Source organism: Phasianus colchicus, chromosome Z (genome assembly GCF_987193195.1).
Source record: "Phasianus colchicus chromosome Z, bPhaCol1.hap1.1, whole genome shotgun sequence".
Taxonomy (NCBI): Eukaryota; Metazoa; Chordata; class Aves; order Galliformes; family Phasianidae; genus Phasianus; species Phasianus colchicus.
Genome location: NC_143476.1, coordinates 2,323,140 through 2,343,769, shown reverse-complemented (window position 1 = coordinate 2,343,769; position 20,630 = coordinate 2,323,140). Strand labels below are relative to the sequence as shown.

At 49.6% G+C, this 20,630-nt stretch overlaps 1 protein-coding gene across 1 annotated transcript in view; it reads left to right on the top strand.

Annotated features, from left to right (window-relative positions):
- Positions 1–4,306: 4,306 nt before the first annotated feature.
- LOC149912205 (rho GTPase-activating protein 32-like) overlaps positions 4,307–20,630 on the top strand; it is a 32,787-nt gene continuing 16,463 nt past the window's right edge. The window contains exon 1 of the mRNA XM_090130943.1: positions 4,307–4,481. Within this exon, the coding sequence (XP_089987069.1) occupies positions 4,307–4,481 (175 nt within the window). The remainder of the gene's footprint in view (positions 4,482–20,630) is intronic.

The following is a 20,630-nucleotide window of genomic DNA, read 5'->3' as shown; positions in this document are numbered from 1 at the left end:
TTTCCCTCGTAGTCTTTGCTAAACCGTGGAAGCAAACTGACCTGCTCTTTCTCTCTCCTCTCTCCACCCTCTGCCTGCTTCCCTGCTGCAGCTTTTGCTCGTGGAAGATCAGAGCAAAGTGACAAGGAAAGGCTGCGGATTCGTGAGATTTCTCTTCCTCGTTCTGATCTCTTGCCAGGTACCTGCCATGGTTTGTCCCCCCACATGCTTTAGCAGCCCGTGACGCCCCGTGTTTAGTAACACAGCCTCATCCAGCTTTGATGGGACGCTGGTCACGTGTGGGTTTTCTCCACGTGCTCTGCAGCTCAGCCCTCAGAAGGATGCTGTCTGTGGTGCTGTGACCAGCTGGTTTTATGGAAAGCAATCCCTTAGGCAAAGAGTCCCAGCCCCAGCTTGTGCAGAGCTGCACAGCATCACCAGGGACACCAGCAGGCGTGCTTGGGCTGTGTGAGTGTGCCCGACAGCTGTAGGGAGCACAGCAGAGATGTGAACAGAGAAAATAAAAGTGTGTTTCTTTTCAGTTCCAGCTTGTCACACCTACGCTGATGGCTGTGGCGTGCAGCGAGATCAGCTGTGGGCCTGACCTGGCATGGACAGAGGTAGAGTATGAAGCTCTGATTGGTCTTTGTTCCCTGACTGCAGCCAGCAGAGTGAGCCGCAGATGTGCTCTCCTGCTTTCCAAGAGAGCTCCTCTGTGGCAAGACAGTAGTGCAAGCGTGGCAAGTTTTTAAAAGTACCAGAGCCATCTCGGCTGTGGGGTTTGTCCTCTACTGACTTTTCCCTTGAAATGGCTGCAGAAACAACAATCATTCTCTGCTCTGTTTGGCCTCGCTGTTGGTTGGACTGCTCAAGAGAGCTGCTTGGTGCTTGCAATGGCACTGTTTGCACCTTGTAACTGCAGCCGTAGCTTTGGTTTCCCTCTTCACGGTCTCCTAGCATCTTAAACAGTCAGCCTTCCTGCACAAAGAGCGTAGGAAAGGAGGGGGCAAAATGGACAAGGCCACCTGTCTGCGTCAGTGCCATTGCTGATTAGTCTGGGTGGGGAGAGATGCATCTTTGCATTGCCTGGCGTGTGCCTGCTGCACACCAGGGAGAGAAACAGCCGTTATTAGACTTGCAGTTCCTTCTGAAGTGCCCACGATAAGGACCGAGTGCATTTCCTGCAGCTTTCTCTGCAGATGTGCTCCTCACCTTGAAATCCTCCTTGTTGGTTCCCAGCTCCTCACCGTGGCCTGTGCTCTCTGTTTCAGACTGAGAACAAGGGGAAGCCCCTGCTGGACCATGAGGTGGCACCTGTGAACATTCCAGCTATTGCTGCTGCCCATGCTATTAAGAGACACATTGCCCAGGCAGCGGATGAACTCTCCTTTGAGGTAAGCAGTTCAAGGCGTTCCATGCTCTATTTTACAGTGGCAAATGCCTTCACAGCTGCGCTGGTGCAAGTGCTCTCACGCTCGGCAATGTTTGGCAGTGCAGAAGAATGCAGTCATTTGAGCTGTGCTTTCCTCCCAGCCGTGCTGAAGCTGGGATTGATGTTGCAATCTCTTGCAGGTGGGAGACATCATCTGTGTCATCGACATGCCACCAAAGGAGCTGACCCCCTGGTGGAGAGGCAAGCTCGGCTTCCAGGTAGGCACAAGCTTCAGACTGGAGAGTGCAACTTCAGTAAAGGCAGGAATCTCAGCTTAGAGCTGCTCTGCCTGCACAGGATGCCTAGTGGACATAAACAGTTTCCCTGTGTCGGTGTCAAGGGACCTTGCCTTTGGCTGCTAATGTTGAAAAATTATTACCTTTATGCTGTGAACTATGGCCATTTTCTGCTGGATAGTCTTATGGAACGTCAGGCAAGCACGTTCCGAGGGAAATGTTACGTGGCTTTTGGTTTAACAGTTCAGACCTGAGAAGTGCTGCATGCAATAGTTGGCCTCTCTTCTTGTTACAGGTTGGATTTTTCCCAGGGGAGTGTGTGGAACTCATTAATAAGAACATTCCTGAGGCACTCATCAATTCTGTGCCAAAGCCAGGTATGGATGTTACATTTGATGGTGTGGGAAAGCAAAATGAAGTCTTTTTGGGGGTATGTTCCATGTTTAGTACCTCCTTTATCCATCCCACATTGTCCTCTGGGTTGATGATTCTTCATGCACACCATGGGGCAGAGATTTGGCCCAATCCTCCTGGGTTTATGACTGGACTTGGGGAAACTATAGAATACTCATGGAATGGCTTGGGATGGAAAGGAACCTCAGGGATCATCATGCTCCAACCCTCCTGCCTCAGGATGGTCTCCCAGCCCCCACATTTAATGTGAGACTAGATCAGGCTGCCCAGGGCCCCATCCAGCCTGGCCTTGGGCTCCTCCAGAGATGGGGAAAATCCCTTTTTGTATGTACTGGTTGGTAATGTTCTTCCCGTTCTGACGTGCCCTGTAGAATGTGCTGTGCTCGGCCTCGTCCAACGGAGCCAGACCTGAAATGACCTGGTTTCTTCCTTTTGTTGTGCAGTGCCCAAGAAACGCAGCAAGATCCTCACCTTCCTTCGTTCCTTGGTGAAGGCCCGCCCAAAGAAACCGACCGAGCGGGAGGTGGAGAAGGAAAGGGTGTTTGGCGGTGACCTGGGAGAGCATCTTCTCCACTCCGGTCGTGATGGTAAGGAGCTGCCCATTCCTGAGATCTTCCTCTGCTGGCATCTAAAGAAGATGAAAGGGAGCTCATATCTAGCAGGGGGCAGGCTGATAGCAGTGGAGGCACGTGTAATGGGAGTTGATGGCTGAAGGATCAAGTGAGGCGGATGCTCCTAAGAGACAAGCACATCTGTATTTGCTTCAGCCAAGCCTGGCTGGGCTTAGTGGATGGGATGTGACTCCCGGGAGCACAGCCTGCAGCACGATTGAATCAGGAGCTCCACTGACGGCTGGCACGTGTTCTTCAGTCCCCCAGGTCCTCCAGAGCTGCGCTGAGTTCATTGAGCAGCACGGCGTGGTGCAGGGGATATACCGCCTGTCCGGCGTCGCGTCCAACATCCAGAGACTGCGGTAAGAGTGCTGCGACTGACACAGCCTGAGTGCATCTGGTGTGGCTTTGGGCTTGCCTTCCTCTCGCTCAACCGGGTTTGCGTCCCTCTCTCCAGGCAGGAATTTGAGTCGGAGCAGATTCCTGAGCTCACCGTCCGTGACATTCACAGCGTGAGCTCCCTCTGCAAGATGTACTTCAGGGAGCTCCCGAACCCTCTGCTCACCCACCAGCTGTACGGCAAGTTCTCGGTAAGCACAAGGCCACGTCTTTCATTTCCCTCTTCCTGGGCCTCTTGGCAGATGGCTGCAGCAGTGCCCCAGCTCGGAGGCCCTTTTGCTGTCAGCCCCACGAGGTTTACTCGCAGTGGTGTACTAGCCTGATTGGTGTCTCGCTCCCTTTCTGCACTACTCCAGGATGCTGTTGGTGCCGCTACAGAGGAGGAGCGGCTGCTCAGAATGCAGGACGTCATCCAGCAGCTGCCCGCTCCTCACTACAGGTCAGTGCTGCCCTCAGCCTGCTGAGCTCAGCCCTGCTGCATTGCAGAGGGCAACGATGCGGTTCCAGGCTCTGTCTCACGCCGGCAACACGATGCCTGTGTATGCTGAAGGGTTGAAGGCTCCATGGGCTTACTTTATCGGGTCAGTTCCTGGGCACGGGGGCACGCTTGGTGCAGCTGATGGCTGCGGCTGTGCTGTGCTGGGGCTTGGTGCTGCAGCGTGGCACTCAGTCAAGTTGGATCTACTTCACCTTCGGTGACAGTAGCAATCACAAGAACTAACATGAATGGAGGTTTGCTTTCTGAATTGCAGCACGGCATGCTCGTTGGTGCTGAACGTTTGCCTCTCTTGTTTTCCAGGACACTGGAGTTCCTGATGAGACACTTGGCGTGTCTGGCTGGGAGCTCCACTATCACAAACATGCATGCCAAGAACCTAGCCATTGTGTGGGCTCCAAACCTCTTAAGGTAAACTTCTGGTTCTGTTTCAACACAACGCTTCATCTGTTCTCCAGAAAAAAAAACAATCCTCCCTTTTTCTCCATCAAATGTGCTCTTCTCCTGTAAAATCTGTGGCTGACAAAAGAGCAGGAGCCTGGGCTGTTCTCCAACCCCACGGGCACAATGTCTAGGTGACAATTTCTGCAGCCTTGTTGAGATGGGACTGACGTGTCCTTGATCATCCAGGGGAATTTCTGCAGTGGCATCACTGACTGCCCACTGCGGAAGTCTCCAGAGCCTCAGCTGACAGCTTTTGGCTGCAACAATTCAGACTTGGGGAAACGGTCTTGGAGAAATGACTTCTAAAATCTGCCTTTTCTACAGATCACAGCAGAACGAGTCTGCCTGCGCCAGCGGAAGAGCTGCCTGCATGGAGCTGCAGACACAGTCAGATGTGGTGGAATTCATCATCAACCACACAGACGTCCTCTTCTGCTCCAAATCCAGAGCAGACATTGCAGATGCAGCAGGTGAGTGTCTTCCTCCATTAGCTTGATCTTGACCTGACACCTTGACCAAATGCAGGCCTTCTCCGGGACCTTTGAGATACTCTTTTACCATCAAGGGGACAGCAGACCTCTGGGCTTCCATTAGGGTATGGCATCCTGTTGCTGGATGCTGAGAATGTCCAAGCCCAAATTTCACAAGGAGGAAACCATCATTATTATGGTTTGCACGCAGGAGAAGCTTGATGCAAGTGTGGCAGCGAAGCTTTCTCAGTTCCCTGCCCCTATTCCTTGGGTTTTTCCTTGCCTATTTTGATACAGTAAGCTGCTCTTCGTTATAACCGTGTCCTTTGCCATAAACAGACCTCTGCCCACATGGTTATTTTGGGCTCCTCTTCTTCCAGTGGCTCGGACAAGCAAGCCTGAGAAAAATACAGCACCTCCCCCAGAACTGTGGTGGCTGTGCTGCTGCTTTCTGATCCTCGCTCTTACCTGTGGTTTTCCCTGACAGGGCACAATTCTCTCCCAGGGCCCAAGTCTCTGGGGGTCTCTTCTGCTGCCACAAAGCTGCTCAGCCTGGAGGAGGCACAGGCACAGAGGCGAGGCCACAGCAGCTCTCCTGTTGTGACAGAGAGCAGCCAGGACATTGAGGTGGAAGAAAGCCCTGCAGCTGGGCAGGGCAAATTCCACACCGTCATCGACTTTCCATCTGACAGGTAAAGAGGACTTTCTTTTCCAGCACCTATCATCATTGTTTGGGTGGGTTTTTCTGTTTTTCTGCAGAAACCAGGCAGTGCTAGGAACAAGCAACTGCTGCCAAGAGCTCAGTACAGCTTTTCCCTCACCCTGCACCACGCACAACTCACAGCATTGGCTGTTTTCTCTCTCCAGGCAAAATCCACCCTGCAAAAATGAGGAATCACCAGCTAGCAGTTGGTGTTGCTGCTTCAGGCTCAGAAAGCCATCCTCTGGGAGCAAACGCCAACTGCAGCGCAATGCCAGGCAGCCCTCAGAAACAGCAATGGTAGTCCTGGCAGGTAAGGGTGCAAATGCAGCTTCCAAATCCCTGCTTTTCAGGAACATAGAATTCAAGCTTGCAGTGCACTTCTATCTCCTTCTGGCATTCCAGCCCCTGCCTAACATCTTCACCCCTGATCAAGAACCACTGTCGTAATTCAGCTTGTGAAAGTTTGACACTAACCCCTGTGTATCCTTTCTAGGTGAATCGAGCCCTTGCCAAGCCATAAGATCCAGGGCCAGTGGCGAGGATGCTCTGTGTGCTTCCATTAGTGGAGAGCTCTTAGGAAGCACAAATTGCTGCAGTTCCAACTGCAGCCTTCCATCTGACATCAGTAATGGAGAGAAGGAGCTCATCGAAGTCCATGCTCTCATTACACCTGGCTCTGCTGAAGTTGCTGACCTGAGCCTCCCAGACACCACAGTCACAAGTGTGGTCTGTCACCCAGTGTCTCTGCAGTGCAGCCCATCCCAAGAGCAGTGTGAGTGTCCCGACAGCAGCACCTCCATGCAGGAGCAGGTCAGTGTCAGTGAAGAGGAGCAGAGCCTCTTGCAGGAGGACTTTCAATCAGGCCTCCAGTCCCAGGCACCGGACAGCAGCACTGAGAGCTCTGAGCCACTCTCTCCATGACAAGACAGGATGAGTCCCATCTTCACCGTGGACCTCTCACACCCTCCTGTCTTTTATACAGTAATAAAAGCAATCTCGTGCTCAACCAACGCCTTGCCTGCCTTCTGAGCCTTCATTCACAGAGATTGGGATGAATGCAGCACACAGCAAGGCACCTCAGCTTGCAATGCTGTGGCTGTGGGGTGCGTGCAGCACAGCTCCGGGTTTGTTCCTGTTTTGTCTGGCTTTGGGATGTCTGCAGGGGGAGCTCTGCTACCATTTGGCATGGTAGCAAATAATCTCTCGCATCCTGGATGCTGCTCATGATACTCCCAAGCTTCCTGGCTGTGACTTTGTGATGATTTTCAGGGCTTTCTGATGCATTTTGATGCCTTTGCTGCTCTTTAACACCTCTCTCTCTCCCACCATGTCCTTTCCTGGCTCCCATCTACAAGCTAGTCCTGCAGATCATCACCAGACCTGTCATCAGCACACTGCGGCAGGAGAATCTCCCCCTGGCCAACGTCAGGCAGTACTGCTTGGTCTGCAGCTCAGTGGCCATTTCCCTTTTAGGTGGCTCCTGCAGAAGAATCAAGCAGCAGAACCTTTTGCTCATCCTGCAGCACACAAATGCTATGAAAGCAGAAACAACCTGGGAATCTCTGGGTCTGCAAGACTGCACGGACACTCACCGACTGTGTTTGATGGCTCCCTCCCATCCTTGATTTCCTTCTCCCCTTCTCCTCGTCTGATCCCACTGCTGAGCCATGATCAAGCTGCCCAGTGTGGCAGAGCATCGTGCAGAGCCGTGCTGGCACCTCCTCCCCTTCCTCTCCTGCAGCTCAGCCTGCAACCTGAGCAAGTTTTTTTCTGAGAAAGTGACCAGCTCTTTTCCATCCCTTTGCCCCTACAAACAGTTGTCCAGAGGATCTCGTCCAAGGATTCCTGGAACAGCCTGCAGCTGGCTCTCCTGAAGTTCAGGCTCCTGCCTTTGCTTCCTGCCAGGCCCGCATTCCTTGAGATCACCAACTCAAGGAGGGCATGGTCACTGCAGCCCTGACCGCCTCCTGTCGTAACCCCTGGTGTGCACCATGTCCAGCAATGCTTCCCTTCTGCTTGCTGTGCCCAATGCCTGCACCACAGAGTGATTCTCACTGCACTCCAGGAGTCTGTCAGATTGCTTGCAGCCAGCCATGCTGATTTCCCAGACTGACTGGAATCCCCCATCAGGATGAGAGTCAGTGAGTGCGATGCTTCTGCTGGCTGCAGTAAGCAGCTCCCACCAACAGGCTCTCTTTCCAGGCGGCTGTAGCAGACCCTCACCTCCAGAAGCCCTGCACTGCTGCACTTCCTAATTTTACCCACAAGTTCACAACCTGCTCATGGCTCTTCTTAGTTCTTTGCAGTCAACTTCTCATCATAGAGGGCAAATCCCTTGCCTTCCAGAATTCCATAGTATCAATTGTGTCTGCTTTATGTCAGGATTTTTTTTCTTTCTTTTCTTTTTCCATTTTCTAGGTAGGAAAATGAATTTCTGAGCCAGGAGAAGCAGAAGTGAAACAGTCTTCCTGGCACTGCTCAGGTTGCATGAGTTGCCAAGTGCTCCTCAGGTAATGTGTGCTGAAGAGCTGACCTTGGTGGCAGGGGCTGTGGCTGCATTTTGTGCCTGTCATGCGGGAATCCAAGAAAGCCTATTCAGAGCAGGAGCTGCAGAGCGAGATAAACATCACGAGAAGGTAAGGCTGAGAAGCAAGGACACCTCCAGAAAGAAGAGAAAAACTGAGTCAAGTGAGCTGCGTGACGGCCGTGTGATGCTGACCATGATTGGAGGAAGAGCGCATGGCTGGGAATGACTGATGGCTCTGGTTGGATGGGTGCCTGTGTGCACAGAGTTAAGGAGTGTTTGTGGGATGTTTTGCTGGCATCTAACGGCTGTAAGGGGAAGTCAAGAGAGAAAACTTGTGAATGCATAGAAGGGATGTTAAAATCTGGAACAGACTGTTTGGATCAGTCACAGCTGAGTCCAGATTGCCACACTGCCAGAACCTGGGGCCTAGGATTTTCCTTTAAGAGTGCCAACTGCTCATTTTAAATGATAAAAAGTAACATTGATAGAAGCTTCCCTCCTTGCATTAGAATAAGGCATTGATATTTGATGTTTCTGTCTTTCCATTCCTTTAGCAGCCTGGGTGTTGATGCAGCTGTATGCATCTGCTGCCCTCTCCTTCTGTTTTGTGTAAAAGAACAGTAAAATATGCAATCAGTGTGAGATCTTTCTGAAGTATTTTACTTTATTTGCCCCTAGGCTGCAATGGCTGGGAAATGGCAGTGTCACCCAGGAGCCCACACGGCGACCTGATGTCTCATTGTTGGGGTCTATTGGAAACCACCACGATGACAAAAGAATGCCTGGGATTCCTCCGGCCCAAATGCCAAACCTTGCACTTGGCTGTGCTGAACCTCATGAGGTTCATCCAGGCCCACCTCTCAAGTCTGCTGAGCTCAAACAGATGTCATTTTTCTCGTGTCCTTCCATTCCGAGTCCATCTGTTCCCCAAAGCAAAAGAATTTGGAGGGAACCACCGACAGTTATGTGAGCGATTTCAGCGTCTATTTCTGATCATGGCAACAACTTCAGAGGTCTCACTTAATTTACGGTGCCCGTTGTAATTCTGACCAAGGCTGCAGTTGCAGCTGACTTCCCAAGGCTGCAAGACGTGGTGGTGACACAGCCTTGTGCTTCTGCATTGGTGCTCATCCCACGTTTCCTTTCTCTGTCTCGCAGGTCAGCTCCTGCTGGAAGCAGATGGTATCCCAGTGTGAATGAAGGTCAGTGCAGGAGCAGCTGCTGATGGGAGGAAGGAAGTCCATGCTGAAGAGCTCTGAAGCATCTGCAGGTATGGTTCTGGAGGTGGCAGCAGTGATGTCGGAGGGCTCCCAGCAGGAAGCTGTCTCATCCAAATGCTTGCTGAGTGGTTGGAAGGGAGCTTTCTGCATGACAGCAGCACCAGTTGCTTGCTTCAAATGCTGCCAAGGCAAGGATTAGCAGGAGTTCCAGTATCTACAGTATCATCACGAATCACGATAGGATTACAATGTGTCCTCATACAAACGCAGCCATTTCTCTCTGAGTCCAAAGGCTGTCCGGAAAGCATCTGTGAGGTCTCTCACACCAAACCACTGCTGTCCGTGTGGGATCTGACTCATTAGGGTATAGGGGTTAGGAACCACAGGCTGTCTTTTGAGAACGGGTTCAGTCATTTCCTTACATCTTGCACCAGCCGATACGTGCCGTCTGCCTTCCGTGCCGACAGGATTGGGGTGTTATAAGGCCACAGACAAGGTTCCAGAAGACCATCCTTAAGCACTGTCTGTGTTACAGCTTTTAGACCCACTCTCCCTTCTAAGGCTATGGGATATTGTTGCTGTTTCACAGCTCCACTCCCTCCTTGGGCAGTTATTTGTAAGGGAAAATTGTGAGTCCACCCCGATTTCCTTCCCCTGCCCACACCTTTGGATTCATTTCTTCTTCATCACAGCTGTTAACACATTCATTGACACCTGACATCTGTTTCACAGACTTGCAGCTGTAATCCTCATTTAACTGTAAAATCTCTCCCCCATAAATCAGTCCCTGCTTCAGGCACAGAGAACAATTGCCCTGCAGCTATTTTATCTTTCCATTTTAGTTCTGTGGTCTCCAAGAGTGGAGCTGTCATTTCTGATCCCTCAGCCCCAGTTATGCACAACAGCCACATCCAGATACACGTCTGGTACCTCTGAACTAGCTAATGCTGTAGGATGGAATGTTGTTTCTGCACTGGCTATCAAATGTGGGATTGCTCTGAAGCAGTACAGCACGATGTGTTTTGTAATTTGCCCTTAGAAACAGTTTGAAAAAGTAGAAAGACTTTATTAGTATTAGTAAAAAGAAGTTATTTCATAACATATTTTAGAAATACAGTTGTTCAATCATGTGATCAATTCTCACTTACAGAACTGTAATAGTTACAAATTGCATGGGTATAGCATTAAGGACCAGAAAGCATGTTGTAAGGCCATTCTGTTTGGATAGGAGAAGCTCAGCAAAAGAAAAACAGACTCCAAAGAAGCCAGGGCCTCCACACAAGGCCGAATTGACTCACTCTGTGGGCAGGTTGGGATGCAACAGGCAGGCATCAAGAGACTCCCCTCTGTCCTCCTTCCAAACTTCTCTCTCTTCAGGGATGAGCAGGTGTCCAGAAATAGTGGCCAAGTGTTGATAAGCAGCTGTCAGACGTTCAATAATTAGCAGTATACCTGCTGAGCTAGCAACAATTGGTGTTTAGCCAGTCACACACACACACACAGAATGGCCCGGGTTGGAAGGGACCTCAAGGATCAGGAATCTCCAACCCCCTGCCACAGGCAGGGCCACCAACCTCTGTAGCACTGCACATATGCACATTGCTGGATAGAAACAGCAGTGTGGGAAAAAACTGTATGCTGTGGATGCAAAGGGTGAATCAGAATGGCTTAACAGCTGTCCCACAAGGAAAAGCAATCCCTTACCTCCTGTGCCATGCTCATGGCAACACCAATGCAGATGCCAGCAGCTGATGCCCACAAGGACAGCCAGCCTGGACTTATCTTTGTCCTGATGTCCTTCTACAAGCTGGAACATTTCTCCCTCTGATCAGCAGAGGGCAGGAGGGGACCAAGGTGAGGGCACACTCTCCCCTGTTTATCTGGAACTCAAAGAGAAAGAGAAAATGAAAACCAGATGTGTTTCCCAGCCCATGGCAAACACCAGCCTTTCCATCCTTACAGTCTTCCTGACTTCAGCACTAATTGAAACAACATCCCACTCACCTTTGCCATGTCTGGCAGAGGTTGCAGCTCTGTCTATTGCATCCCTCTAGCTTTCAAGTCAAGAGCTCCTGTGTCACACAAGGAAAAGCAATCTTTTACCTGCTTTGCCATACTCATGGCATAAGCAATGCAGTTTCCAGCACCTGATGCCCACAAGGACAGACAGCCTGGACTTATTTTCATTACATATCTTTGTCCTGATGTCCTTCTAGAAGCTGGAACATTTCTCCCTCTGATCAGCAGAGGGCAGGAGAGTTAGAAGTTGCAGGCACACTCTCCTCTTTTTCTGCCACACAAAGAGAAAATGAAAAACAGATGTGTTTCCCTGCCCATGGCAAACACCAGACTTTGCATCCTTACAGTCCTTCCTGACTTCAGCAATAACTGAAACAACATCCCACTCACCTTTGCCATGTCTGCCAGAGGTTGCAGCTCTTTCTATTGCATCCCTCTAGCTTTCAAGTCAAGAGCTCCACTGTCACACAAGGAAAAACAATCTTTTACCTGCTTTGCCATGCTCATGGCAGCAGCAATGCAGATGCCAGCAGCTGATGCCCACAAGGACAGCCAGCCTGGACTTATTTTCATTACGTATCTTTGTCCTGATGTCCTTCTAGAAGCTGGAACATTTCTCCCTCTGATCAGCAGAGGGCAGGAGAGTTAGAAGTTGCAGGCACACTCTTCTCTTTTTCTGCCACACAAAGAGAAAATGAAAACCCGATGTGTTTCCCAGCCCATGGCAAACACCAGCCTTTCCATCCTTACAGTCTTCCTGACTTCAGCACTAATTGAAACAACATCCCACTCACCTTTGCCATGTCTGGCAGAGGTTGCAGCTCTTTCTATTGCATCCCTCTAGCTTTCAAGTCAAGAGCTCCTCTGTCACACAAGGAAAAGCAATCTTTTACCTGCTTTGCCATGCTCATGGCAGCAGCAATGCAGATGCCTGCAGCTGATGCCCACAAGGACAGCCAGCCTGGACTTATTTTCATTACATATCTTTGTCCTGATGTCCTTCTAGAAGCTGGAACATTTCTCCCTCTGATCAGCAGAGGGCAGGATGGGTCCAAGGTGAGGGCACACTCTACTCCTTTTTGTGGCACACAAAGGGAAAATGAAAACCAGATGTGTTTCCCAGCCCATGGCAAACGCCAGCCTTTCCATCCTTACAGTACTTCCTGACATCAGCACTACTTGAAACAACATCCCACTCACCTTTGCCATGTCTGGCTGAGGTTGCAGCTCTTTCTATTGCATCCCTCTAGCTTTCAAGTCAAGAGCTCCTGTGTCACACAAGGAAAAGCAACCTTTTACCTGCTTTGCCATGCTCATGGCCCAGCAATGCAGATGCCAGCAGCTGATGCCCACAAGGACAGCCAGCCTGGACTTATTTTCATTACGTATCTTTGTCCTGATGTCCTTCTAGAAGCTGGAACATTTCTCCATCTCAGCAGAAGAGGGCAGGATGGGTCCAAGGTGAGGGCACACTCTCCCCTGTTTATCTGGCACTCAAAGAGAAAGAGAAAATGAAAACCAGATGTGTTTCCCTGCCCATGGCAAACACCAGCCTTTCCATCCTTACAGTCCTTCCTGACATCAGCAATAATTGAAACAACATCCCACTCACCTTTGCCATGTCTGGCAGAGGTTGCAGCTCTTTCTATTGCATCCCTCTAGCTTTCAAGTCAAGAGCTCCTGTGTCACACAAGGAAAAGCAATCTTTTACCTGCTGTGCCATGCTCATGGCAGCAGCAATGCAGTTGCCAGCAGCTGAAGCCCACAAGGACAGCCAGCCTGGACTTATTTTCATTACGTATCTTTGTCCTGATGTCCTTCTAGAAGCTGGAACATTTCTCCCTCTGATCAGCAGAGGGCAGGAGAGTTAGATGTTGCAGGCACACTCTTCTCTTTTTCTGCCACACAAAGAGGAAATGAAAACCAGATGTGTTTCCCTGCCCATGGCAAACACCAGCCTTTCCATCCTTACAGTCCTTCCTGAAATCAGCAGCAATGGAAACAACATCCCACTCACCTTTGCCATGTCTGGCTGAGGTTGCAGCTCTTTCTATTGCATCCCTCTAGCTGTCAAGTCAAGAGCTCCTGTGTCACACAAGGAAAAGCAATCTTTTACCTGCTTTGCCATGCTCATGGCAGCAGAAATGCAGATGCCAGCAGCTGATGCCCACAAGGACAGCCAGCCTGGACTTATTTTCATTACATATCTTTGTCCTGATGTCCTTCTAGAAGCTGGAACATTTCTCCCACTGAGCAGCAAAGGGCAGGAGGGGTCCAAGGTGAGGGCACACTCTCCCCTGTTTATCTGGCACAAAAAGAGAAAGAGAAAATGAAAACCAGATGTGTTTCCCAGCCCATGGCAAACACCAGCCTTTCCATCCTTACAGTCTTCCTGACTTCAGCACTAATTGAAACAACATCCCACTCACCTTTGCCATGTCTGGCTGAGGTTGCAGCTCTTTCTATTGCATCCCTCTAGCTTTCAAGTCAAGAGCTCCTGTGTCACACAAGGAAAAGCAATCTTTTACCTGCTGTGCCATGCTCATGGCAGCAGCAATGCAGTTGCCAGCAGCTGATGCCCACAAGGACAGCCAGCCTGGACTTATTTTCATTACGTATCTTTGTCCTGATGTCCTTCTAGAAGCTGGAACATTTCTCCCTCTGATCAGCAGAGGGCAGGAGAGTTAGAAGTTGCAGGCACACTCTTCTCTTTTTCTGCCACAGAAAGAGAAAATGAAAACCAGATGTGTTTCCCTGCCCATGGCAAACACCAGCCTTTCCATCCTTACAGTCCTCCTGCCATCAGCACTAATTGAAACAACATCCCACTCACCTTTGCCATGTCTGACAGAGGTTGCAGCTCTTTCTATTGCATCCCTCTAGCTTTCAAGTCAAGAGCTCCTGTGTCACACAAGAAAAGCAACCTTTTACCTGCTTTGCCATGCTCATGGCAGCAGCAATGCAGATGCCAGCAGCTGATGCCCACAAGGAAAGCCAGCCTGGACTTATTTTCATTACATATCTTTGTCCTGATGTCCTTCTAGAAGCTGGAACATTTCTCCATCTCAGCAGAAGAGGGCAGGATGGGTCCAAGGTGAGGGCACACTCTGCTCTTTTTCTGCCACACAAAGAGAAAATGAAAATCAGATGTGTTTCCCTGCCCATGGCAAACACCAGCCTTTCCATCCTTACAGTCCTCCTGACATCAGCAGCAACTGAAACAACATCCCACTCACCTTTGCCATGTCTGGCAGAGGTTGAAGCACTTTCTATTGCATCCCTCTAGCTTTCAAGTCAAGAGCTCCTGTGTCACACAAGGAAAAGCAACCTTTTACCTGCTTTGCCATGCTCATGGCAGCAGCAATGGAGATGCCAGCAGCGGATGCCCACAAGAACAGCCAGCCTGGACTTATTTTCATTACATATCTTTGTCCTGATGTCTTCTAGAAGCTGGAACATTTCTCCCTCTGAGCAGCAAAGGGCACGAGGGGTCCAAGGTGAGGGCACGCTCTCCCCTGTTTATCTGGAACAAAAAGAGAAAGAGAAAATGAAAACCAGATGTGTTTCCCAGCCCATGGCAAACACCAGCCTTTCCATCCTTACAGTCCTCCTGACATCAGCAGCAACTGAAACAACATCCCACTCACCTTTGCCATGTCTGGCAGAGGTTGCAGCTCTTTCTATTACATCCTTCTTGCTTTGAAGTCAAGAGCTCCTGTGTCACACAGGGAAAAGCTATCTTTTACCTGCTGTGCCATGCTCATGGCAGCAGCAATGCAGATGCCAGCAGCTGATGCCCACAAGGACAGCCAGCCTGGACTTATTTTCATTACATATCTTTGTCCTGATGTCCTTCTAGAAGCTGGAACATTTCTCCCTCTCAGCAGAAGAGGGCAGGAGAGTTAGAACTAGCAGGAACACTCTCCTCTTTTTCTGCCACACAAAGAGAAAATGAAAACCAGATGTGTTTCCCTGCCCATGGCAAAAACCAGCCTTTCCATCCTTACAGTCCTTCCTGACATCAGCAGCAACTGAAACAACATCCCACTCACCTTTGCCATGTATGGCAGAGGTTGCAGCTCTTACTATTGCATCCCTCTAGCTTTCAAGTCAAGAGCTCCTGTGTCACACAGGGAAAAGCTATCTTTTACCTGCTGTGCCATGCTCATGGCAGCAGCAATGCAGATGCCAGCAGCTGATGCCCACAAGGACAGCCAGCCTGGACTTATTTTCATTACATATCTTTGTCCTGATGTCCTTCTAGAAGCTGGAACATTTCTCCCTCTGAGCAGCAGAGGGCAGGATGGGTCCAAGGTGAGGGCACACTCTGCTCTTTTTCTGGCACACAAAGAGAAAATGAAAACCAGATGTGTTTCCCTGCCCATGGCAAACACCAGCCTTTACATCCTTACAGTCCTTCCTGAAATCAGCACTAATTGAAACAACATCCCACTCACCTTTGCCATGTCTGGCTGAGGTTGCAGCTCTTTCTATTGCATCCCTCTAGCTTTCAAGTCAAGAGCTCCTGTGTCACACAAGGAAAAGCAATCTTTTACCTGCTGTGCCATGCTCATGGCAGCAGCAATGCAGATGGCAGCAGCTGATGCCCACAAGGACAGCCAGCCTGGACTTATTTTCATTACATATCTTTGTCCTGCTGTCCTTCTAGAAGCTGGAACATTTCTCCCTCTGAGCAGCAGAGGGCAGGATGGGTCCAAGGTGAGGGCACACTCTGCTCTTTTTCTGGCACACAAAGAGAAAATGAAAACCAGATGTGTTTCCCAGCCCATGGCAAACACGAGCCTTTCCATCCTTACAGTCCTTCCTGAAATCAGCAGCAATGGAAACAACATCCCACTCACCTTTGCCATGTCTGGCTGAGGTTGCAGCTCTTTCTATTGCATCCCTCTAGCTTTCAAGTCAAGAGCTCCTGTGTCACACAAGGAAAAGCAATCTTTTACCTGCTTTGCCATGCTCATGGCAGCAGCAATGCAGATGCCAGCAGCGGATGGCCACAAGGACAGCCAGCCTGGACTTATTTTCATTACATATCTCTGTCCTAATGTCCTTCTAGTAGCTGGGACATTTCTCCATCTCAGCAGAAGAGGGCAGGATGGGTCCAAGGTGAGGGCACACTCTGCGCTTTTTCTGGCACACAAAGAGAAAATGAAAACCAGATGTGTTTCCCAGCCCATGGCAAACACCAGCCTTTCCATCCTTACAGTCCTTCTTGAAATCAGCAGCAATGGAAACAACATCCCACTCACCTTTGCCATGTCTGGATGAGGTTGCAGCTCTTTCTATTGCATCCCTCTAGCTTTCAAGTCAAGAGCTCCTGTGTCACACAAGGAAAAGCAATCTTTTACCTGCTGTGCCATGCTCATGGCAGCAGCAATGCAGATGCCAGCAGCTGATGCCCACAAGGACAGCCAGCCTGGACTTATTTTCATTACGTATCTTTGTCCTGATGTCCTTCTAGAAGCTGGAACATTTCTCCCTCTGATCAGCAGAGGGCAGGGGAGTTAGAAGTTGCAGGCACACTCTTCTCTTTTTCTGCCACACAGAGAGAAAATGAAAACCCGATGTGTTTCCCAGCCCATGGCAAACACCAGCCTTTCCATCCTTACAGTCCTCCTGACTTCAGCACTAATTGAAACAACATCCCACTCACCTTTGCCATGTCTGGCAGAGGTTGCAGCTCTTTCTATTGCATCCCTCTAGCTTTCAAGTCAAGAGCTCCTGTGTCACACAAGGAAAAGCAATCTTTTACCTGCTTTGCCATGCTCATGGCATAAGCAATGCAGTTTCCAGCAGCTGATGCCCACAAGGACAGCCAGCCTGGACTTATTTTCATTACATATCTTTGTCCTGATGTCCTTCTAGAAGCTGGAACATTTCTCCCTCTGAGCAGCAGAGGACAGGAGAGATAGAAGTTGCAGGCACACTCTCCTCTTTTTCTGCCACACAAAGAGAAAATGAAAACCAGATGTGTTTCCCTGCCCATGGCAAACACCAGACTTTGCATCCTTACAGTCCTCCTGACATCAGCAGCAACTGAAACAACATCCCACTCACCTTTGCCATGTCTGGCAGAGGTTGCAGCTCTTTCTATTACATCCTTCTTGCTTTGAAGTCAAGAGCTCATGTGTCACACAGGGAAAAGCAATCTTTTACCTGCTGTGCCATGCTCATGGCAGCAGCAATGCAGATGCCAGCAGCTGATGCCCACAAGGACAGCCAGCCTGGACTTATTTGCATTACATATCTTTGTCCTGATGTCCTTCTAGAAGCTGGAACATTTCTCCCTCTGAGCAGCAGAGGGCAGGATGGGTCCAAGTTGCAGGCATACTCTCCCCTGTTTATCTGGCGCTCAAAGAGAAAGAGAAAATGAAAACCAGATGTTTTTCCCTGCCCATGGCAAACACCAGCCTTTCCATCCTTAGAGTCCTTCCTGACTTCAGCAGCAACTGAAACAACATCCCACTCACCTTTGCCATGTCTGGCAGAGGTTGCAGCTCTTTCTATTGCATCCCTCTAGCTTTCAAGTCAAGAGCTCCTGTGTCACACAAGGAAAAGCAATCTTTTACCTGCTTTGCCATGCTCATGGCAGAAGCAATGCAGTTGCCAGCAGCTGATGACCACAAGGAGAGGCAGCCTGGACTTATTTTCATTACATATATTTGTCCTGATGTCCTTCTAGAAGCTGGAACATTTCTCCCACCTCAGCAGAAGAGGGCAGGAGAGTTAGAACTAGCAGGAACACTCTGCTCTTTTTCTGGCACACAAAGAGAAAATGAAAACCAGATGTGTTTCCCTGCCCATGGCAAACACCAGCCTTTCCATCCATACAGTCCTTCCTGACATCAGCAGCAACTGAAACAACATCCCACTCACCTTTGCCATGTCTGGCAGAGGTTGCAGCTCTTTCTATTGCATCCCTCTAGCTTTCAAGTCAAGAGCTCCTGTGTCACACAAGGAAAAGCAATCTTTTACCTGCTGTGCCATGCTCATGGCAGCAGCAATGCAGATGCCAGCAGCTGATGCCCACAAGGACAGCCAGCCTGGACTTATTTTCATTACATATCTTTGTCCTGATGTCCTTCTAGAAGCTGGAACATTTCTCCCTCTGAGCAGCAAAGGGCAGGAGGGGTCCAAGGTCAGGGCACGCTCTCCCCTGTTTATCTGTCACAAAAAGAGAAAGAGAAAATGAAAACCAGATGTGTTTCCCAGCCCATGGCAAACACCAGCCTTTCCATCCTTACAGTCCTCCTGACATCAGCACTAATTGAAACAACATCCCACTCACCTTTGCCATGTCTGGCAGAGGTTGCAGCTCTTTCTATTGCATCCTTCTTTCTTTCAAGTTAACAGATCCTGTGTCACACAAGGAAAAGCAACCTTTTACCTGCTGTGCCATGCTCATGGCAGCAGCAATGCAGATGCCAGCAGCTGATGCCCACAAGGACAGCCAGCCTGGACTTTTTTTCATTACGTATCTTTGTCCTGATGTCCTTCTAGAAGCTGGAACATTTCTCCCTCTCAGCAGAAGAGGGCAGGATGGGTCCAAGGTGAGGGCACACTCTGCTCTTTTTCTGGCACACAAAGAGAAAATGAAAACCAGATGTGTTTCCCTGCCCATGGCAAACACCAGCCTTTCCATCCTTACAGTCTTCCTGACTTCAGCACTAATTGAAACAACATCCCACTCACCTTTGCCATGTCTGGCAGAGGTTGCAGCTCTTTCTATTGCATCCCTCTAGCTTTCAAGTCAAGAGCTCCTGTGTCACACAAGGAAAAGCAATCTTTTACCTGCTTTGCCATGCTCATGGCATAAGCAATGCAGATGCCAGCAGCTGATGCCCACAAGGACAGCCAGCCTGGACTTATTTTCATTACATATCTTTGTCCTGATGTCCTTCTAGAAGCTGGAACATTTCTTACTCTGATCAGCAGAGGGCAGGAGAGTTAGAAGTTGCAGGCACACTCTCCTCTTTTTCTGCCACACAAAGAGAAAATGAAAACCAGATGTGTTTCCCTGCCCATGGCAAACACCAGCCTTTCCATCCTTACAGTCCTTCCTGACATCAGCAGCAATGGAAACAACATCCCACTCACCTTTGCCATGTCTGGCAGAAGTTGCAGCTCTTTCTATTACATCCTTCTTGCTTTGAAGTCTAGAGCTCCTTTGTCACACAGGGAAAAGCTATCTTTTACCTGCTGTGCCATGCTCATGGCAGCAGCAATGCAGATGCCAGCAGCTGATGCCCACAAGGACAGCCAGCCTGGACTTTTTTTCATTACGTATCTTTGTCCTGATGTCCTTCTAGAAGCTGGAACATTTCTCCCTCTCAGCAGAAGAGGGCAGGATGGGTCCAAGGTGAGGGCACACTCTGCTCTTTTTCTGGCACACAAAGAGAAAATGAAAACCAGATGTGTTTCCCTGCCCATGGCAAACACCAGCCTTTCCATCCTTACAGTCTTCCTGACTTCAGCACTAATTGAAACAACATCCCACTCACCTTTGCCATGTCTGGCAGAGGTTGCAGCTCTTTCTATTGCATCCCTCTAGCTTTCAAGTCAAGAGCTCCTGTGTCACACAAGGAAAAGCAATCTTTTACCTGCTTTGCCATGCTCATGGCATAAGCAATGCAGATGCCAGCAGCTGATGCCCACAAGGACAGCCAGCCTGGACTTATTTTCATTACATATCTTTGTCCTGATGTCCTTCTAGAAGCTGGAACATTTCTTACTCTGATCAGCAGAGGGCAGGAGAGTTAGAAGTTGCAGGCACACTCTCCTCTTTTTCTGCCACACAAAGAGAAAATGAAAACCAGATGTGTTTCCCTGCCCATGGCAAACACCAGCCTTTCCATCCTTACAGTCCTTCCTGAAATCAGAAGCAATGGAAACAACATCCCACTCACCTTTGCCATGTCTGGCAGAAGTTGCAGCTCTTTCTATTACATCCTTCTTGCTTTGAAGTCTAGAGCTCCTTTGTCACACAGGGAAAAGCTATCTTTTACCTGCTGTGCCATGCTCATGGCAGCAGCAATGCAGATGCCAGCAGCTGATGCCCACAAGGACAGCCAGCCTGGACTTATTTTCATTACATATCTTTGTCCTGATGTCCTTCTAGAAGCTGGAACATTTCTCCCTCTGAGCAGCAGAGGGCAGGATGGGTCCAAGTTGCAGGCATACTCTCCCCTGTTTATCTGGCACTCAAAGAGAAAGAGAAAATGAAAACCAGATGTCTTTCCCAGCCCATGGCAAACACCAGCCTTTCCATCCTTACAGTCCTTCCTGACTTCAGCACTAATTGAAACAACATCCCACTCACCTTTGCCATGTCTGGCACAGGTTGCAGCTCTTTCTATTGCATCCCTCTAGCTTTCAAGTCAAGAGCTCCTGTGTCACACAAGGAAAAGCAATCTTTTACCTGCTTTGCCATGCTCATTGCAGAAGCAATGCAGTTGCCAGCAGCTGATGACCACAAGGAGAGGCAGCCTGGACTTATTTTCATTACATATCTTTGTCCTGATGTCCTTCTAGAAGCTGGAACATTTCTCCCACCTCAGCAGAAGAGGGCAGGAGAGTTAGAACTAGCAGGAACACTCTGCTCTTTTTCTGGCACACAAAGAGAAAATGAAAACCAGATGTGTTTCCCTGCCCGATGGCAAACA